Raw genomic sequence first — 18,782 nt, 5'->3', positions numbered from 1 at the left:
CAACTGATTTATTTTTAAAATATTATATTGAATTTTTTTTGTTCAGCATCAGTTGGCTCTCTTCTGTCCAGGTATCTTGGCCATTTATGAAGTGGTAAAAAATAATTAGCTAGCTTTCAGAAAAATAAACCAAATAGGCCTATTCTTATCAGAGGTTGGTTGTTCAAAACTCTGCAGGCCATAATGACTTCAGCAAATAAAGCAATCGAATTACAACTACAAGTGAAACAAAATGCGGAAGAATTACAAGACTTTATGAGGGATTTAGAAAACTGGGAAAAAGACATTAAACAAAAGGATATGGAACTAAGAAGACAGAATGGTGTTCCTGAAGAGGTAAATTAAGAATTCCTAATTAAGATCCACCAAAACTGTTTTTATAAAAATAAAGCATAACTTTTAAAAATGTTTTGTGAAAATACTGAAATTGAAGTGATTTGCTTCATTGTCAATTTGTTTTTTCTTTTTATTTGTTTTTTTCTTTGCAATGGAGTCTCGCTCTGTCACCAGACTGGAGTGCAGTGGCGCGATCTCGGCTCACTGCAACCTCCACCTCTCGGGTTCAGGCAATTCTCCTGCCTCAGCCTCCTGAGTAACTGGGACTACAGGTGCGCATCACCATGCCCAGCTACTTTTTGTATTTTTTTTTTTTAGTAGAGACAGGGTTTCATCATGTTGGCCAGGATGGTCTTAATCTCTTGACCTCAAGTGATCCGCCCACCTCAGCCTCCCGAAGTGCTGGGATTACAGGCGTGAGCCACTGTGCCCGGCTCACCGTCAATGTTTTTAGAAATTCTGCTTTTCAAAAAGTCTTTGTAATAATTAAATATATTACTATATTTTAAGGCTTGGTGACTAGTTACCGAAAGGATGATCATGTGATAATACTTAGAGGTAAATAAATGACTAACATCATAAAATATATAGAGCGGTGTGTGTATAAAAATATGTGTAGTTATATACTGATGATATATTAACATACCATATTGTCATAAAAATGCAGATAGTACGTAGGTTCAACCAAAAGTTTTAAGACAGTGCATTTAAATATGGCTGGGTTTTTCATACTGTACATAATATGGAGGCAGTTCAGTTTGCGTTTGCACTACTGCTGGTTCATCGTACTAAGGCTGAAGATAGGTCGTTTTTGAAGTTTGAATTTAGGATTGCAAATTAAAGGTATAATTAGAATTTCTAGGTAATACTTTTTTCTTGTGATTGAACAATGTGCAACACTCAAAGTATGAATTAAACTTTTCAAGCATAATTATTATAAGTGAAGGTGGTAAATTGGTCTTTTTAAACACTTTAAAATTAATGCTTATAAGAAAATATAATATAGTGAGAATTTTAAACATAGCTAGTTATACAAAGAATAACAGAGCATAATACTCACAACTTTGTGTTTTTTTTTTTTTTCCCTCCTCAGAATTTACCTCCTATTCGAAATGGGAATTTTAGGAAAAAGAAGAAAGGCAAAGCTAAAGAGCCTTCCAAAAAAACCAAAGAGGAAAACACAAAAAACAGGATAAAATCTTATGATTATGAGGCATGGGCAAAACTTGATGTCGTAAGTTAATCTAGTCGTTTGCTTCTTAATATTTGAGTGAAAGTTTCTGGGAGTTAGCTGATAGTCATGGGCTAAGTGAAAAAGAATGTAGAGTTATGGCCTGTGTCTTTCTCTTATACATGATTTTATGTGGAATAAACATTTAATTACATAGCTCTTTAATGAGATAATTTTTTTTTTCCTGCAATCCTCTTTCAGCGAATTGTGGCTGAAACAGCCAGGATTTTATTCTTTTTTTTTTCTTTTTACAAAAATTACTATTTATTTACTTATTACTATTTATTTATCCAGTGTACTCTTCATCCAATTTCCTCTGGTGGTTACATCTTTCTTAGCTGTAGTATACAGTATCAAAACTAGGAATTGACATTGATATAGTGTGTGTATGGTTCTATGTTATTTTATCCCACGTGTAGGTTTGGATAACCCAACCGCAATTAAGATGCAGATATATGGCACCACCACAAAGATTCCCTTTGTGCCATCCCTTTATAGTCATACTGCTCCCCTCTTCGCCACCTTCTCTAACCCCTAAACAGCCAGAATTCTAAGATACTCCCAGAAAAGAATGACTGTGCAGATGTCTTTGTTGTAAACTGAAGGACCTGCAGTAATCTGTTAAAAGAGAATGCCTTTGTGTCTAGTCTTAGGACTGGGGCTGTGTAACAATAAACATAGGCCTATCTTGATCCCACGAAGTTGGGCTTCTTTACCCTTCTAGACTGGGATAGCAGATGTGTGTCCTCCCATCTCCCACATGTGATACACAACATACTTGGAGAATCACCACCAGTGCTCTGCCTTACAACCCTTTACCAGTGTTTCAAGCAGCCACTGTCGTGTCAGCCTGTGAAAGAGAACCTGTTGGCCAGCCCTATTCTGCACTCCGATCTACTTTAAGGGTTGATTTGGTTAGGGGTATGTGTGTTAGGGGATGTGATAACCAGCTGATGAATTTGGAATATATATTCCTCTTTAGTTTTTAAACAAGTGTTTATTATGTAATACTTGATTCATACCAAAGAATATGTAGAGATATATGTTCTAAAGCATAGTAATAAAATGAATACATGAGCCTACTATCTAACTTAAAGAGAATTTTTCCAATATCTTTGAAGCTACTGGTGTGCTCCTTTCTGATCCCATGTTGTTTTCTCCCTTCTACTCCCAGAAGTAACCACTGTCTGATTTCTCTGTTTATTTTCTCTGCATTTTTCTGTTTAACATTTTTACTAAGGTATAATGTGCATAAAGTCCAAAAATCTTAAGTGTACATCTTCCTGAATTTTTACTCAAGTGTACACCTGTGAAACCACTGTTAGGATCAAGATATAGAACATTCTGGGAGGCTGAGGCATGAGAATGGCTTGAACCCGGGAGGCAGAGGTTGCGGTGAGCCAAGAGCACACCACTGCACTCTAGCCTGGGCAACTCTGTCTCAAAAAAACAAAAACAAAAAGAACATTTCCAGCCTCGCAGAGGCCTTACTTTCAGTAGATGACCTCTCAAAATTAGCCACTGTTCTCACCTCTCATACTGTATACAGTTTTGGAATTTCATATAAATGTATTATACAGTATGCATTAAGTTTGGCTTCTTTCGCTATCATTATTTGAGATTCATATTGTGAGTAGCAGCAGTTCTTTGTCATTGCTGACCAGAATTCCATTGTGTGGATGTCTTAATTTGTGTCCATTCTTCTATTGATAATACTTTTGTATTGTTGGTGGTTTGGGGCTATGATGAATGAACCTGCTGTGAACATTCTTGTACTTGTCTTTTGATGGATATAAGCACCCTAGAGGGGATTTGCTGGGGTATAGTTTATAAATATATTTAGCTTTAGAAAATACTGTCAAACAGTTTTCCAAATTATTTGTGTGGTATTTTTCTTAATAAAACTAAGGCTAATTAAGAGAGAGCTGGGGATTTTATTTAGTTTGCCATCTGCTTCAGGATTGTCCCAATAAAGGAGAAGTAAAATTTTGGGTCTTGAATTTATCACTGTTGGAAATACTTTCTGAAAATAGAATTTATTCTCAAGTGTCATGTAGACTGTCTTCATTTTTTTGTGTGTGTGACTTTTTGTTATAGCCTGTTCCTTTTCATCAGCTGGTGTCTCTTCTTATAATGTCCTTTCCTGAAAGACATCATCTCAGATGATTTCTTATAGAGGTGTTTTCTACACAGGCATTTACTCATTCAGCAGATACTGATTGAGCTCCTGCTGTATGTGGACAATGCCATCAAAATTGTACTGCATAACTTGCAATTGTCATTTTAGTGTCTCTATACAAGATATAGTTGTTTAATTCCCATTTCTTTCTAGTTCAGATCTGAGCAGCTGCTTTAGTGTTCTGCTACTGTTAGTTTTCTATACATGTCAGCATAGCAGGGTTGGATAATCCTGGCTACAATGTTGGTAGGCTGGTGGTATTTCTAGAATCTTCATGCTAAAACACATAGCTAAATTTTAAGCCGTGTTTCAATGTTCATTTAATGAAACTATGCATAGTTTTTTTATTTTTATAAGCAATTTGTTTTTTTCTTATGTAAATAACTTTAAAATAGTGTTTGAATGCAAAAAGGATTTTGTTTACATAATAATTAAAGTTTGTGTTTAAAAGAGCTTTAATGAACTCTAATGGTCGTCCTGGTGGCTCACGCCTGTAATCCCAACACTTTGGGAGGCTGAGGCGGGCAGATTGCTTGGGCTTAGGATCCAGACCAGCCTGGCCAATGTGGCAAAAGCCCGTCTCTACAAAAAATAAAAAACTAGCTGCACATGGTGGTGCACGCCTGTAGTCCCAGTTACTTGGGAGAGCGAGGTGGGAGGATGGCTTGAGTCTGGGAGTTGGAAGTTGCAGTAAACTGACATCACACTACTGCACTCCAGCCTAGGCAACAGAGCCAGATGCTGTCTCAAAAATAAAAATAAAAATAAAATCTTACTAAAAATCATTGTTTTATCATATTAAAAATAAGAGAAAAATTCTGGTGGCAGTCTATGAAATTATTTATTACCATGAAAGTAGTGTGAGTCAAAAGAGATTGAGAATCATGGGACTAGCACATTTTTTATTTTTCCTTTGGTAGAGGCAGCTATATTTTGGAATACCCTCAGAGACAGTATAACATATCGATTGAGAGCTCTTGGAGGAAGTAGACTTGGTCACTTACTAGCTGAGTGACCTCGAATGAATTAACTAACTTCTGCATTTCAGTTCCCTCAAGTGGAAAACATGGGTAATTATACCTTCCTCATAGGTTATTGTGAAGATTAGGAGTTAATGTGCTCTTCTTTTGTTTGTTTTAAAATAGCAGTTTTTTGTTTTAAAATAAGGAAGAAAAAAATTTTTTTAAAAACCTTTCTCTGCTAATGGGTGCTAATTATGTTAGTTTAGGGCTATTTGCAAACTTCCTTTAAACCATAATACCTAACTGCTAATAGTTTGTGATTTAGGGATGATTTGTACAGTTAGCTTTATGAATTCGTAGTCACATTCTTGGTTTGCATCTTGGTTTTCTAAACAAAGGCATCTTTTTCTCTGGATATAATCTTAACAATGAGAGATTTGGGTTGCTTTGTAAGCCTGTAGGTCCTTAGATTGTAACAATTTACATTCATTTGAGTGTATTTTTTTAGTATGTCTTTTTTTTTTTTTCCCCCCAATCATATAATTATGACCACTGTTTTCCTCCTTTTGGTTTTAGGACAGTATCCTTGATGAGCTTGACAAAGACGATAGTACCCATGAGTCTCTGTCTCAAGAATCAGAGTCGGAAGAAGATGGGATTCATGTAGATTCACAAAAGGCTCTTGTTTTAAAAGAAAAGGTACTAATTAGTTAGGTGTTTTTTTTTTTTTTTTTTTTTCCCAGGTAAGCAGGAGATGTTGAAAATCATGTGGACCCTAAAGTTTCTTGAGCACAGTTTTAGTAGGTGTTTAAACTCTCTGTTGTTATTGGCTACATCTCTCTCTGGAGGCAGTGTAACATATTGGTTAGGAGTACATGCTCTGGAGCCAGATTACCTGGGTTCAAATCTCGATAAGTTCTTTAAACTTCTGAACTTCAGTTATCTCTTCTGTAAAATGATAATAATATTACCAACCTCAATGGGTTCTTAGGAGTAGTAAGTGAACTGTTTTATGTAAAATGCTTAGACTGTACCTGGAGTTGTCCAGTGTTTTTAGTAGTAGGTTGAAGTAACTTGAAATTAGTGTGTGATTCTTGGCATAAATATTATATTCCACTCCCAGGTATCAAAGGCTGTCTTTGGTTACTTTTTGGAATGTTCAGTATCTCCCTGAGGGATGCCTCATTATTATAAAACCAGCTGTATTACTTTCACAAAGGTAGAACTCTTTTCAGATTAAACTCTTGATGCTTTTTTTTGGTTACATTTCTGTAGGTTGGCATTGTCAATAAGGAATATAATGCTAGGTATTTTACTCATTTTTCTGCCTGGGCTCTTGGGTTGTGCCCATACAATGACCATATACAGTTACCCTCGAACAGTGTGGGGTCAGTGCCTCATGCGGTAAAAAATCTGCATATAACTTGTGACTCCCCCAAAAACTTAACTACTAATAGCTAACTGTTGACCGGAAGCAGTATGGATAACACAAATAGTTGATTAGCACAAATTTTATGTGTTATATGTATTATATACTGTATTCTTACAAAAAAGTAAGCTAGAGAAAAGAAAATGTTATTAGAACATTTTAAGGAAGAGAATGTGTATTTATTTATGTAAATATATTTCACTATGTAGAAGTGGATCATTTAAAAGTCTCCATCCTTGTCATCTTCACATTGAGTAGGCTGAGGATGGGGAAGAGAAGGAGTTGGTCTTGCTCTCTCAGGGGTGGCAGAGGCCGAAGAGGTAGAATAGTTGGAAGGGGAGGCAGGCACACTTGATGTAAACTTTTATTGAAAAAAATCCACATTTAAGTGGACCCATGCCCTTCAGACCTGGGTTGTTCAAGGGTCAACTGTAGTGAATTTCAGCATTTGTAAAAAGGGTCATTTTATATAATTTTCTTTTTTTTCAGGGCAATAAATACTTCAAACAAGGAAAATATGATGAAGCAATTGACTGCTATACAAAAGGCATGGATGCCGATCCATATAATCCCGTGTTGCCAACGAACAGAGCATCAGCGTATTTTAGACTGAAAAAGTAAGGACTTTTGTAACGTGTGTGAATGTGAATGTCTTATGTATATATGGAGACTTATTAAAAAAACTTCTGGAATAAGGTGTGGAGGACAGATTGTGAATGTATCGCGTTTTCTTTTCAACTGTAAATTCTTATAGCTCACTCCTTTTTATTGAATTATTTTGCTTAAGCCATTTTAAACATCTGGTGCTAAAACCTTGTTCCCATGGCTCACTTTACTGAGGTATTCCTCTAAAAATTCAGTAATAGTGTTCTTATCTAATTCACAAAGCTAAAAAAGTTAGTTGGATATTTTTCGAAATCAGTATCCCATTATTTTGAAAAGCTATTTATCCACTATTTAATCTAGAGAACATTTATGATGGAAAACTTAAGATATGTTTCAACATTTGTTTGTCATTAAGTCATACTGACTTTTAAAATAAATAATGTGGAAGAATATAAATGTGGTATTGTCTTGTCATATGCAGGTAACCAACCTATCAAAGGGGTTTTTTAAAAAGATAAACACCATCAAGGAAGACATTCTTACTGTTTTAATTATTTGGAAATACAAATTTTATTGGTATCTGAGTTTTTACTATTTAAATAGCATATTTTTATGTCTTTGAAACTCATGATATTAATCTTCTAAAAAATTAGGGAAATATTTACATTTTATAATATTTGATATCTGCAATATATGTATCATATACATAAATTACAGAGAATAATTTAAAATAAGCCTATATAAACACCCCTCTCAACTTAAGAACCAGAACATTACCATTATTTTTGAAGTTACCTTGATGCTCCTTTCTGTATCCTGTCCGTTGCCTCCCTCCCAGTTAACCACTATCTTGAATTATATATTTGTCATTCTTTTGATTTAAAAACGGTTTATTATATATGTATATGTTGGTAAATAATATATGGTGTAATCTTGCTTATTTTTGAGCTTTAAAAGTATATCATACTGTGTGTAGTTTTCTGTGGCTCACCTATTTCTCTATTATATTTTTATGATTCATTCTTGTTTTGATGCATATAGTTCTAGAGCTCTGATTGTAACTGTTACAAAGGATAATTTCTTTTTAGAAATACACCATTATGTGTCTATTCTTGTGTTGCTGGATTGTTGGTTCGTTCCTTTCTTCCTTTGTTTTTCTCTCTCTCCCTCCCACTCTTTCTTCCCTCCTCCTGTCCCTCTTTCTATTGCCCACCTTCTGTCCTTTCCTTCCTTATTTCAGCAATGCTGTGAACATTTTTGTATATGTTTCTTGGTGTTGGGTCATAAAATGTGTAGATGTTCAGCTTCACAGGATGATGACAAAGGTAGTTTGTTGTTACACAGTTGTTACAAAGGTAAATGGATGAGTTTACAGTCTCATTAGCAGTGTATAATAATGCCTGTTTCTTACCCTTACCAACACTGATATAGTTGGGCTTCTTAATTGTTGTCAATCTAGTGGGTGTAAAATGGCGTTTCATTGTGTCTTTGAAATGCCATTTTGCACTTCTCAACTATTAGTAAGGTTTTCATTTCTCAACTGTTGGTAAGGTTAAGCATCTTATATATTTTCCACTTTTTTTTTTTTTCCCTGTGAAATGCCTATTTGGTGTTTGGCCATTTTTTTTTAGGGCTTTTTCTATTTATTTTGAGAGTTCTTTATTCTGGATACTAATCTTTTGGTCTTTTTCATAATAACTCTCTTCTCTCAATTTGTAGCTTATCTTCTTTATGGAATTTTAATGAATATAAACATTCAATTTTAATATAGTTCAACTTACTGATTTTTTTAAAAAGATTAGGACTTTATAAAATGATTTGTTGAAAAAAATAGTTTGCTGCTTGAGTTCATAATAGTCTCCTCTACTTTCTTCTAAAAATTTTTAAGATTTAATTTTCACATTTAGGCATTTTCACATATGCTGAAGGTTTTTCCAGCTCTATTTTTGGAATAGCCCTGCTTTCTCCTGTGGATCTGCTATGCTACTATTGTCATATGTCATGTTTGCCTAGATCGCTTTCTCATCTCTCTGTTCTTTACACTGGTCTATTGCCTGTCCTTACATCCGTTCCACACTATCTTTAATTATTATAGCATTATAATTGTAAGTCTTAATATTTGGTATACTGAATATTCTGCTACCTTTTATTATTCAGGAATGTTTTGGGTATTCTTGGACTTTTACTCATCAATGTAACTTTTAGAATTATCTTCCCAAATTCCTTAAAATATTCTGTTGAGATTTTGATTAGAATTGCATTAGATTTATAAATCAGTCTGGAGAGAATCATATTGTGTGTTTTTGTACTTTATTATAGGTGAATGTGAAATATCTCCACTTATATTGTCATTAATGTCTTTGAAAACAGTCTTACAATTTTTTTGCATCTGTGTCTGGTAGGTCTTTGTTAGATGTTTTGTTTGTTTGTTTCTTGTTGGTCTGTCGTTGTCACCTTACTAAATTTTAATATTTCTAGCAATGTCTCTAGATTGTTTTGAGTTTTCTTTTAGGACCATCATATCATCTGAGAATAATTTCAGGCTTTTTTCCTTGTTTCTAGTCTTTGTGTTTCTTTCTTGTGGAACTGCTTTGGTGAAGACCTCTATGTAATACCAAGAAAAAGCAGTGATAATGGGCGTTCTTGTTTCTTGCATTAAAGGGAATGCTACTAATGTTTCACCATTAGGAATTATAGGCATACCTTGTTTTATTGTGTGTCGCTTTATTGCATCCACAGATACTGTTTTTACAAAATGAAAGTTTGTGGCAACCTTGTATCAGGGAAGTCAAGCAACTCTATTGGTGCCATTTGTCCAACAACATGTGTTTACTTTGTGTTTGTGTGTCACGTTTTGGTAATTGTTGCAGTATTTCAGATTTCTTTTATTATTATTGTATCTGTTATGGTGATCTCTGATCAGGGATCTTTGACGTTTCTATTGTAATTGTTTTGGGGAGCCATCAAGCACACCCATATGTTGTTGTGCATCCTGTCTGCTTCATTGACCAGCCGCCCCCACAACCCAATCTCTCTCCTTCTCCTTGGGCCTCCCTATTCCCTGAGACACAACAGTATTGAAATTAGGCCAGTTAATAACCCTACAGTGAGGCCAGGCACGGTGGCTCACACCTGTAATCCCAGCACTTTGGGAGGCTGAGGTGGGCGGCATCACTTGAGGTCAGGAGTTGGAGACCAGCCTGGCCAACATGATGAAACCCTGTCTCTACTAAAAATACAAAAATTTAGCCAGGCGTGGTGGCGCATACCTATAATCCCAGCTACTTGAGAGGGTGAGGCACGAGAATCGCTTGAGCCCAGGAGGCGGAGGTTGCAGTGAGTTGAGATCATGCCACTGCACTCTAGCCTGGGCGAGAGAGTAAGACTCCATCTCAAAACAAACAAACAAACGAACAAACAAAACCCTACAGTGGCATGTTAAGTATTCAAGTGAAAGAAGACTCGCAGATCTCTCACTTTAAATTGGAAGAGCTGGAAATGATTAAACTTAGGAAGGCATGTCGAAAGCAAAGACTGACTGAAAGCTAGGCCTCTTGTGCCAGTTAGCCAAGATGTGAATGCAAAGGAAAAGTTCTTGAAGGAAATTAAAAGGGCTACTCCAATGAACACAAATAATTAAAAGCAAAAGAAGCTTACTGTTGATAGGGAGAAAGTTTTATTGGTCTATATAGAAGATCAAATCAGCCGCAACATTCCCCTGATCCTAAGTCTAATCTAGTGCAAGGCCCTAGCGCTTTTCAATTTAGTGAAGGCTGAGAGAGGTGAGAAAGCTGCAGAAGAAAAGTTGAAAGCTAGCAGAAGTTGATTTATGAAGTTTAAGGAAAGAAGCTTAAACAAAAGTGGAAAGTGAAGCAGCAGGTGCTGATGGAGAACCTGCAGAAAGTTATCCAGAAGATCTAGCTAAGGTAATTGATGAAGGTGACTATGTTAAACAACACATTTTCAGTGTTGACTAAACAGCCTTCTGTTAGAAGACAGTGCCATTTGGGCTTTCACAGCTAGAGGGAATGCCTGGCTTCAAAGGACAGTCTGATTCTCTTGTTAGAGGCTAATGCAACTGGTGACTTTAAGTTGAAGACAGTGCTCATTTACCATTCCAAAAGTCCTAGGGCCCTTAGGAATTATGCTAAATCTACTCTGCCTGTGCTCTATAAATACAACAACAAAGTCTGGATGACAGCACATCTGTTTATGAACTGGTTTACTGAACATTTTAAGCCTGCTATTGAGACCTACTGCTTAGAAAAAAAGATTTATTTCAAAGTAGTGTATTGACAATGCACCTACTCACCCAAGAGCTCTGATGAAGATGTACAAGGAGATGAATGTTGTTTTCATGCCTCCTAACACAATATCCGTTCTGCAGCCCATAGATCGAAGAGTCATTTCAACTTTCAAGTCTTGTTATTTAAGAAATACATTTCATAGGCTGTAGCTGTCATAGATTGTGATTCCTCTAGTGGATCTGGGCAAAGTAGATTGAAACCTGGAAAGGATCAGCTATTTTAGATGCCATTAAAAGTGTCCGTAATTCATGAGAGGAGGTCAAAATGTCAGTGTTAACAGGAGTTTGGAAGAAGTTGATTTCAACTCTTATGGATGACTTTGAGGGGTTCAAGATTTTAGTGGAGGAAGATGTGACTGAATTGCTGCAATCTTGTGTTCAAACTTGAATGGATGATCAGTTGCTTCTTATGGATGAGCACAGAAAGTGGTTTCTTGAGAGAGAATCTAGTCTAGGTGAAGGTGCTGTGAATGTTTTTGAAAGGAGAACAGAAGATTTAGAACATTATATAAACTTAGTTGATAAAGTGGCAGAGTTTGAGAGGATTGACTCCAATATTAAAAGAAGTTCTATTATGTAAATGCTATCAAACAGCATCACATGCTACCTTCACCACCCTGATCAGTCAGTAGCCATCAACATCAAGGCAAGATCCTCCAACAGCACAAAGATAAATATTCACTGAAGACTCAGATAATTATTAGCATTTTTTAGCAATAAAGTATTTTTTAATCAAGGTATATACATTGTTATTTAGACATAAAGCTTTTGCATGCTTACTAGATTGCAGTATAGTGTAAATAAAACTTTTGTATGCACTGGAAAACCAAAAAATTTGTGTGACTAGCTTTTTTTTTTTTTTTTTTGAGACTGAGTCTGGCTCTGTCGCCCAGGCTGGAGTGCGGTGGCCGGATCTCAGCTCACTGCAAACTCCGCCTCCTGGGTTCACGCCATTCTCCTGCCTCAGCCTCCCGAGTAGCTGGGACCACAGGCGCCCGCCACTTTGCCCGGCTAGTTTTTGTATTTTTTAGTAGAGACGGGGTTTCACCGTGTTAGCCAGGATGGTCTCGATCTCCTGACCTCGTGATTCGCCCGTCTCGGCCTCCCAAAGTGCTGGGATTACAGGCTTGAGCCACCGCGCCCGGCCCGTGACTAGCTTTATTGTGACATTTGTCGTGGTGGTCTAGAATCAAACCCACAATATCTTTGAGGAATGGCAGTATTGCTTTTATTATGCTTAGTTAACTAAAAGGAGGTGGGAAAAATGCCTTCAGTGGGCAAGTAAATTCCCTTTTCAAGGATTTCAGAAACAAATTTTGAAGTTTTGGTTTAGTAAATTAGTTTATTTAACTTTATTTGTTTTAATGTTTTTAAATTGCAGATTTGCTGTTGCTGAGTCTGATTGTAATTTAGCCATTGCCTTGAATAGAAGTTATACAAAGGCTTATTCCAGACGAGGTGCTGCTCGATTTGCTTTGCAAAAATTAGAAGAGGCCAAAAAAGGTATTTTCTAGTCATTATCTAAAAAATTCTTTAACAGTGTTATCTAACAGATACTATGTAGAGAATACTGAGTAATCACAGTTACTACCTTTAGAGAGCTTTCTGTATTTGAACAAAGGTCATTTTTGGAACTGAAAAGATATCTTGATTTTTTAAGAAAGAATGTGTTATTTGCCACCAATCAGAATTTGGTTCAAATTTTCATGTTACTAAGTACTAGCTATGTAACCAATATCTTCTCTGACTTTCAGTTTCTCATCTGTAAAATAGGCATTAAAATGTCTTCTTGGCTTTTGTGAGGCAAGAGGTAGTGTGTTTAAAGCTCATAACACATTTTTGTTCACTTATAAATTCTAAGCCTTCTATTATTCCATAAAATAGGTTTGTGTATTGTAAATCACAAAATCTGAATAAAGCTGATATTTAATTGGATTTTGCTGCTGCTTAGGTTTTTTTTTTTTTTTTTTTGATACAGAGTCTCGCTTTTTCGCCCAGGCTAGAGTGCAATGGCGTGATCTTGGCTCACTGCAACCTCTGCCTCCTGGGTTCAAGTGATTCTCCCCGCCTCAGCCTTCCAAGTAGCTGGGATTACAGGTACCTACCACCACGCCCGGCTAATTTTTGTAGTTTTAGTAGAGACAGGGTTTCGCCATGTTGGCCAGGCTGGTCTTGACTCCTGACTTCAGGTGATCTTCCCACCTCGGCCTCCCAAAGTGCTGGGATTACAGGAGTGAGCCACCGTGCCTGGCCTGCTTCTTGGTTTTATGATGTACAACTTATGATAGCAGGTATCCTTCCTGGGGCTGGTGGAAGATGGTTTGTCATAGGATTTTGTCTGCCCTGGGGGAGAAGAAGAAAGTTCAGTGGCTTGGCTGGACATAGTGGCTTACACCTGTAATCCTAGCAGTCTCGGAGGCCAAGATGGGAAGACTGCTTGAGGCCAGGAGTTTGAGACTAACCTGGCCAACGTGGAGAAAACCTGTCTCTACTAAAAATACAAAAATTAACTGAGCTTGGTGGTGTGTGCCTGTAGTCCCAGCTACTCAGGAGGTTGAGGTACAGAGTCACTGGAACCTGGGAGCTGGAGGTTGCAGTGAGCCAAGATTGCGCCACTGCACTCAGCCTGGGCAACAGAGTGAGAATGTCTCAAAAAAAGAAAGTTCAGTGGCCTAATGATAGTATTTCTTTGTTTCTCTTTTATTTTGCTGTAGGACAGTTGCCTAATTGTCACAGGCAACAAAAGATTGTTTTATACAAGTTTTTAAATATTACTGATCTTTAGAAATTTTTTAATCTTCTCTTAGATTATGAAAGAGTATTAGAACTGGAACCAAATAACTTTGAAGCAACAAATGAACTCAGGAAAATCAATCAGGTAAACTATAGTTATTTAAATTTTAAGTGTATTACTTATAACTTTTATTTGAAGAAGTAAAGCTTTTTGCATGTATTTTGTACTATGGATTTCTTTTTTTTTTTTTTTTTTTTTTTTGAGACGGAGTCTCACTCTGCCGCCCAGGCTGGAGTGCAATGGCCGGATCTCGGCTCACTGCAAGCTCCGCCTCCCGGGTTCACGCCATTCTCCTGCCTCAGCCTCCCGAGTAGCTGGGACTACAGGCGCCCGCCACCGCACCTGGCTAGTTTTTTGTATTTTTTAGTAGAGACGGGGTTTCACCGTGTTAGCCAGGATGGTCTCGATCTCCTGACCTCGTGATCCGCCCGTCTCAGCCTCCCAAAGTGCTGGGATTACAGGCTTGAGCCACCGCGCCCGGCCTATGGATTTCTTAATATTGAGATTTTCTAATTTTAATTCTTTGTACCATAGAGTTTTACTAAATGAATTTGCAAGCCAGAGGGAGTGTAATGGTATTTAAAGACCCTTGATTGTTCTAAAAGTTGCCTGAGATCTTTAGAACTACTGCTGCTTTACTCTTTCCCAGATGACAGAATTATTGTTTTTTTATCCCACTGATTTTCTTCCTTTTTGGCTTATGCACTGATTGAAACATTGAGAGAAAAATGACAGTGATTGGGGAAAGTGTGCTTTTAAATATTACCATTACTATTGCACGTAAGATCTGCTGGTAAATATGTTAACTTGATTGTAGTTGTGAACTCTATTATATATTTTTAAAATTTTGTGTTAGGTCAAATAATGACTGTGAGTATTGAATTTGAGAAGTTTGGTAATGTAGATGTAATGAACTGTTAGGTCTGAAAACAGCTCCTAAAACAGTGCCTGGCCAGTATAGAAATTCAATAAATATCTGTTGAATAAATGAGCAACTACTTTTAATGGATGCTACTTATTTATTTATTTAAAATAATTTCAACTACTATTTTAGATTGAAAAGGTATATATGAAGGCTTTTTACATGGGCATATTGTATGAAACTGAGGTTTGGGGTGTGAATGATTCCGTCTCCTAGATAGTGAGCATAGTACCCAATAGGTAGTTTTTCTTCCTGTCCCCTCCCCACCCCCAGTGTTTCTCTCCTCAACAGGTAGTCTGTAGTGTGCATTGTTTCCGTTCCATGTGTACCCAATGTTTACCTCCCACTTATAAGTCAGAACAGGCAGTATGTGGTGTTTGATACTAATCTTAATTGAAATGAGAAGCACGTTAAATTTATTATATACTTATTTTACTTTTTACTTTAATAAGTAGAAAGATTTTGAATTAGAGTAGAAAATGTTATTTCGATTATTTAAAATGTGGCAGAAATTCTAATATATTTGAGGTATTTATGTTTTAAGGTCAAATGCATATGCATCTTGTATTACTTGTTTTATTTTAGCTGACTGCTATGTCTCCTAGGCTTTAGCGTCCAAAGAAAACTCATATCCAGAGGAAGCTGACATAGTGGTTAAGTCAACAGAAGGAGAGCGAAAGCAAATTGAAGCACAACAGAATAAGCAGCAGGCCATTTCAGAGAAAGATCGGGTAATCCAAAGCTAATCCAACATAGAATGTATATATTTTGCTGAGTGTTGATTTATTTCTTGTATATCAGTTAAATTTTTTCTCTAATATTAAAGTTTTGCTTGAGTAGGAATTGGAAATTAAATACACTGAAGCCTCTGGGACCTACTAATTCAAAATTTGGGTAATTGATGACTTTATACATAAATTTAAAAAGTAACTATGGAAACACTTAAGTTTGAAAACTACTTTTGAATGTTTTATATATTTACATATACATAGTTATAAATTTAACATAGAAGTTAATTACAATCCATTCTTATAATGTACTTTTTTCATTAATTCACACTGAACTGTTTCTGATTGAAATTCCTCTATTAATCGTGAGTTGAGGAGGTTTCATTTATTTATAGCCTTTCCTGGACCCACAGAAGATTCATAATAAATACGTATGAAATGATTATTGATTGTGATATTTGACTCTGATTATAAGTAAATGTTATAGTGAAATCAGGTATACAAATTCCAATACAGTTGAATTTATCTTATATTTGGGCATATTAAAGTTACTGAAGAGTGGGCTTTATGATTCTGGTACTGTGTTCTTTCACAAAATTTATTTGAGTTATGAAATTCTTTTGTACAGCTTCTAATGTAACTTAAGGAAGTATATTATTTGGACCTTTGTTAAAATAGGTTTTTAAATTTAAGCTTTGCGTAGTATGTAATTAATGGAATAATAGTGAATGCTGCAAAGTAATATAGTAGTATACATGTTTTTTGTTTTTAGTACTGAAAGAACAATAATGCCATTAAAAAAGAAACAACCCAAACCAACAGATTCTAAAACATGTCTCAAGGGCTAGATTTTTAACAATATTCTTTCCTGAAATACTGTTGGTGAATATCCTTGCAGTGTTTCATAAGATTTGAATTCATTTAATTTTTTTGCATTTTTTTTATTCTCCATATTTCTCTACAAAATAACAGGGGAATGGATTTTTCAAAGAGGGGAAATATGAAAGAGCAATTGAATGCTATACTCGAGGGATAGCAGCAGATGGTGCTAATGCCCTTCTTCCAGCTAACAGAGCTATGGCCTATCTGAAGATTCAGAAGTAAGTATTGGTTAATTTTAGTGCTTTTCAGGATAAAAATTTACAATAAATTGGTAAACTTTTACCATAAGTTACCTAACATACCAATTATGGCATGTTAGGTTAGCTTACATGCCAATTTATGGTAAATTTAAGTAAATTAAAATTTAATTGATATATTTTTGAGCATTTAAATTAAAGTGAAATGAGAGGGGAAAAATAGTGTGTATGTGTATGTGTGTATGTGTATGTGTGTGTTTATGTACCTGTGGTATACATAGTTCCAGGCACAAGGTGTGTATTCAGTAGATGTTCTTGTTAATATTTTCCCACTTTTGGCCGGGCGCGGTGGCTCACGCCTGTAATCCCAGCACTTTGGGAGGCCGAGACGGGCAGATCACGAGGTCAGGAGATCGAGACCATCCTGGCTAACGTGGTGAAACCCCGTCTCTACTAAAAATACAAAAAAATTAGCTGGGCGTAGTGGCGGGCACCTGTAGTCCCAGCTACTCGGGAGGCTGAGGCAGGAGAATGTCATGAACCTGGGAGGCAGAGCTTGCAGTGAGCCGAGATCGCGCCACCGCACTCCAGCCTGGGTGACTAAGCAAGACTCTCAAAAAAAAAAAAAAAAAAAAAATATATATATATATATATATATATATATATTCCCACTTTTAAGTCTGACATTACACAGTTTACCAGTTTTTGTCTAGTTACTTTATATATAGTATTCTGAATCTTGATTTAAAAATTATTTTTAACTTCAGAGCCCTTTGGGCAAAGTCTTATCTGGAAGTGTTGTATATACATACATGTAAAACAAAAGGGAACTGCTGTCTTTGAAACTGCTGATCCTTTAGCTGTATGTTGAACGCTTCTCAGAATATTTTTAAATGCTTAGCTATGCAACTAGGATTACAAAGGAAACCAATTATATCAAAATATAGTTTTGAAAATATTAAAAATTGTGATATAGTAGTATATGTGCTTTTTTATTAACACACCTCAAAATGAGAAACTACATTTAAAATACAGGCAAGTGCTGTGTTTTATGCTCACCACTCTTCAGAATTACAGTAGAAATTTAACCTGCTGCTTATTTGCAATCACGTTGTACCGTATTTGAAACTACATTTAAAATACAGACAAGTTAATGTTAAAAAAATTTTAAAGACATGATTGTAAGGTTTCAATAAGGACACTAAATTTTGGGATGATCCCCGAACATCTTCCACTTATTAATCAACAAACAAGTGTGGACAGGGAATACCTGAAGCAATGCAGATGATTACATTTCCAATGTGATAACACATGCCTTAGCTCTTTGGCTTCTGAATAACTACTAGGGCAGAGTTGCCCAATGGTTGCCAGCCTTGTCACAAGAGTATCTATGAACCAGACACTGCAATCACATGCAAGTAAGCAACAGGTTACATTTTTACTGTAATTCTGAATAGTGGTGAGCATAAGCAATATTTTGAGATACCAGTAACAGTTGTAATGCGATACAGAAATATCTGATTTTTACTTTTTTTTTTTTTGAGACAGAGTCCCACTCTGTCACCCAGGCTGGAGTGCAGTGGCATAATTTCGGCTCACTGCAACCTCCACTTCCTGGGTTCAAGTAATTCTCCTGCTTCAACTTCCTGAGTAGCTGGGACTACAGGCGTGCGCCATGATGCCTGGCTAATTTTTGTATTTTTAGTAGAGACGGGGTTTTACCATGTTGGCCAGGCTGGTCTTGAACTCCTGACCTCAGGTGATCCGCATGCCTCGGCCTCCCAGAGTGCTGGGATTATAGGCATGAGCCACCACGCCTGGCCAAAATGTCTGATTTTTATTGGTGACAAAGTGATAGGTACTGTTGTTTGCGTTTGTATTTGAAAGAAAGCTAAATTTTATTTAAAGTTTAGTGAAAATAGTGATACAGTTTTTTTCCTAAACAAGTTTTCACATCCCCCAGAGAATCTCAGGTTAGGAGCTCCTGTCATAGAAATAAATTTTGATTATATATTTAACCTCATTTAAAGCAATAGATATCATTAGAGATAGATTCTTTTGTTGACTAGTCAGAGTAAAGATCATTGCTTCTCTTGCTAGCTTATGAAAATTTTGATTTTTGCTATGGAAGAATTGTGCATTGGTTTAAAAATTGTAAAGCCTGAGTCTGTTGGTTTGATTAATGCTAAGAGTAATACCTTTTTATAGGT

The 18,782-nt window shown here is 36.2% G+C and overlaps 1 protein-coding gene across 3 annotated transcripts in view; it reads left to right on the top strand.

The window, feature by feature from the left end:
- Positions 1-18,782, top strand: part of RPAP3 (RNA polymerase II associated protein 3) — a 44,741-nt gene that overhangs the window by 3,056 nt on the left and 22,903 nt on the right. For 2 of the 3 annotated variants that reach the window (XM_025403321.1, XM_025403320.1), the window contains exons 2-9: positions 178-336; positions 1,430-1,570; positions 5,285-5,407; positions 6,627-6,754; positions 12,431-12,552; positions 13,857-13,927; positions 15,371-15,496; positions 16,466-16,593. In XM_025403321.1, the coding sequence (XP_025259106.1) occupies positions 184-336; positions 1,430-1,570; positions 5,285-5,407; positions 6,627-6,754; positions 12,431-12,552; positions 13,857-13,927; positions 15,371-15,496; positions 16,466-16,593 (992 nt within the window). In that variant the 5' untranslated portion in view covers positions 178-183. The remainder of the gene's footprint in view (positions 1-177; positions 337-1,429; positions 1,571-5,284; positions 5,408-6,626; positions 6,755-12,430; positions 12,553-13,856; positions 13,928-15,370; positions 15,497-16,465; positions 16,594-18,782) is intronic. The other variant, XM_025403322.1, reaches the window with a different exon arrangement.

The sequence above is a fragment of the Theropithecus gelada genome, chromosome 11 (genome assembly GCF_003255815.1).
Source record: "Theropithecus gelada isolate Dixy chromosome 11, Tgel_1.0, whole genome shotgun sequence".
NCBI classification, from domain to species: domain Eukaryota; kingdom Metazoa; phylum Chordata; class Mammalia; order Primates; family Cercopithecidae; genus Theropithecus; species Theropithecus gelada.
Note: the sequence above shows the minus strand (reverse complement) of the source record. Positions and strands in the feature narration are given on the sequence as shown.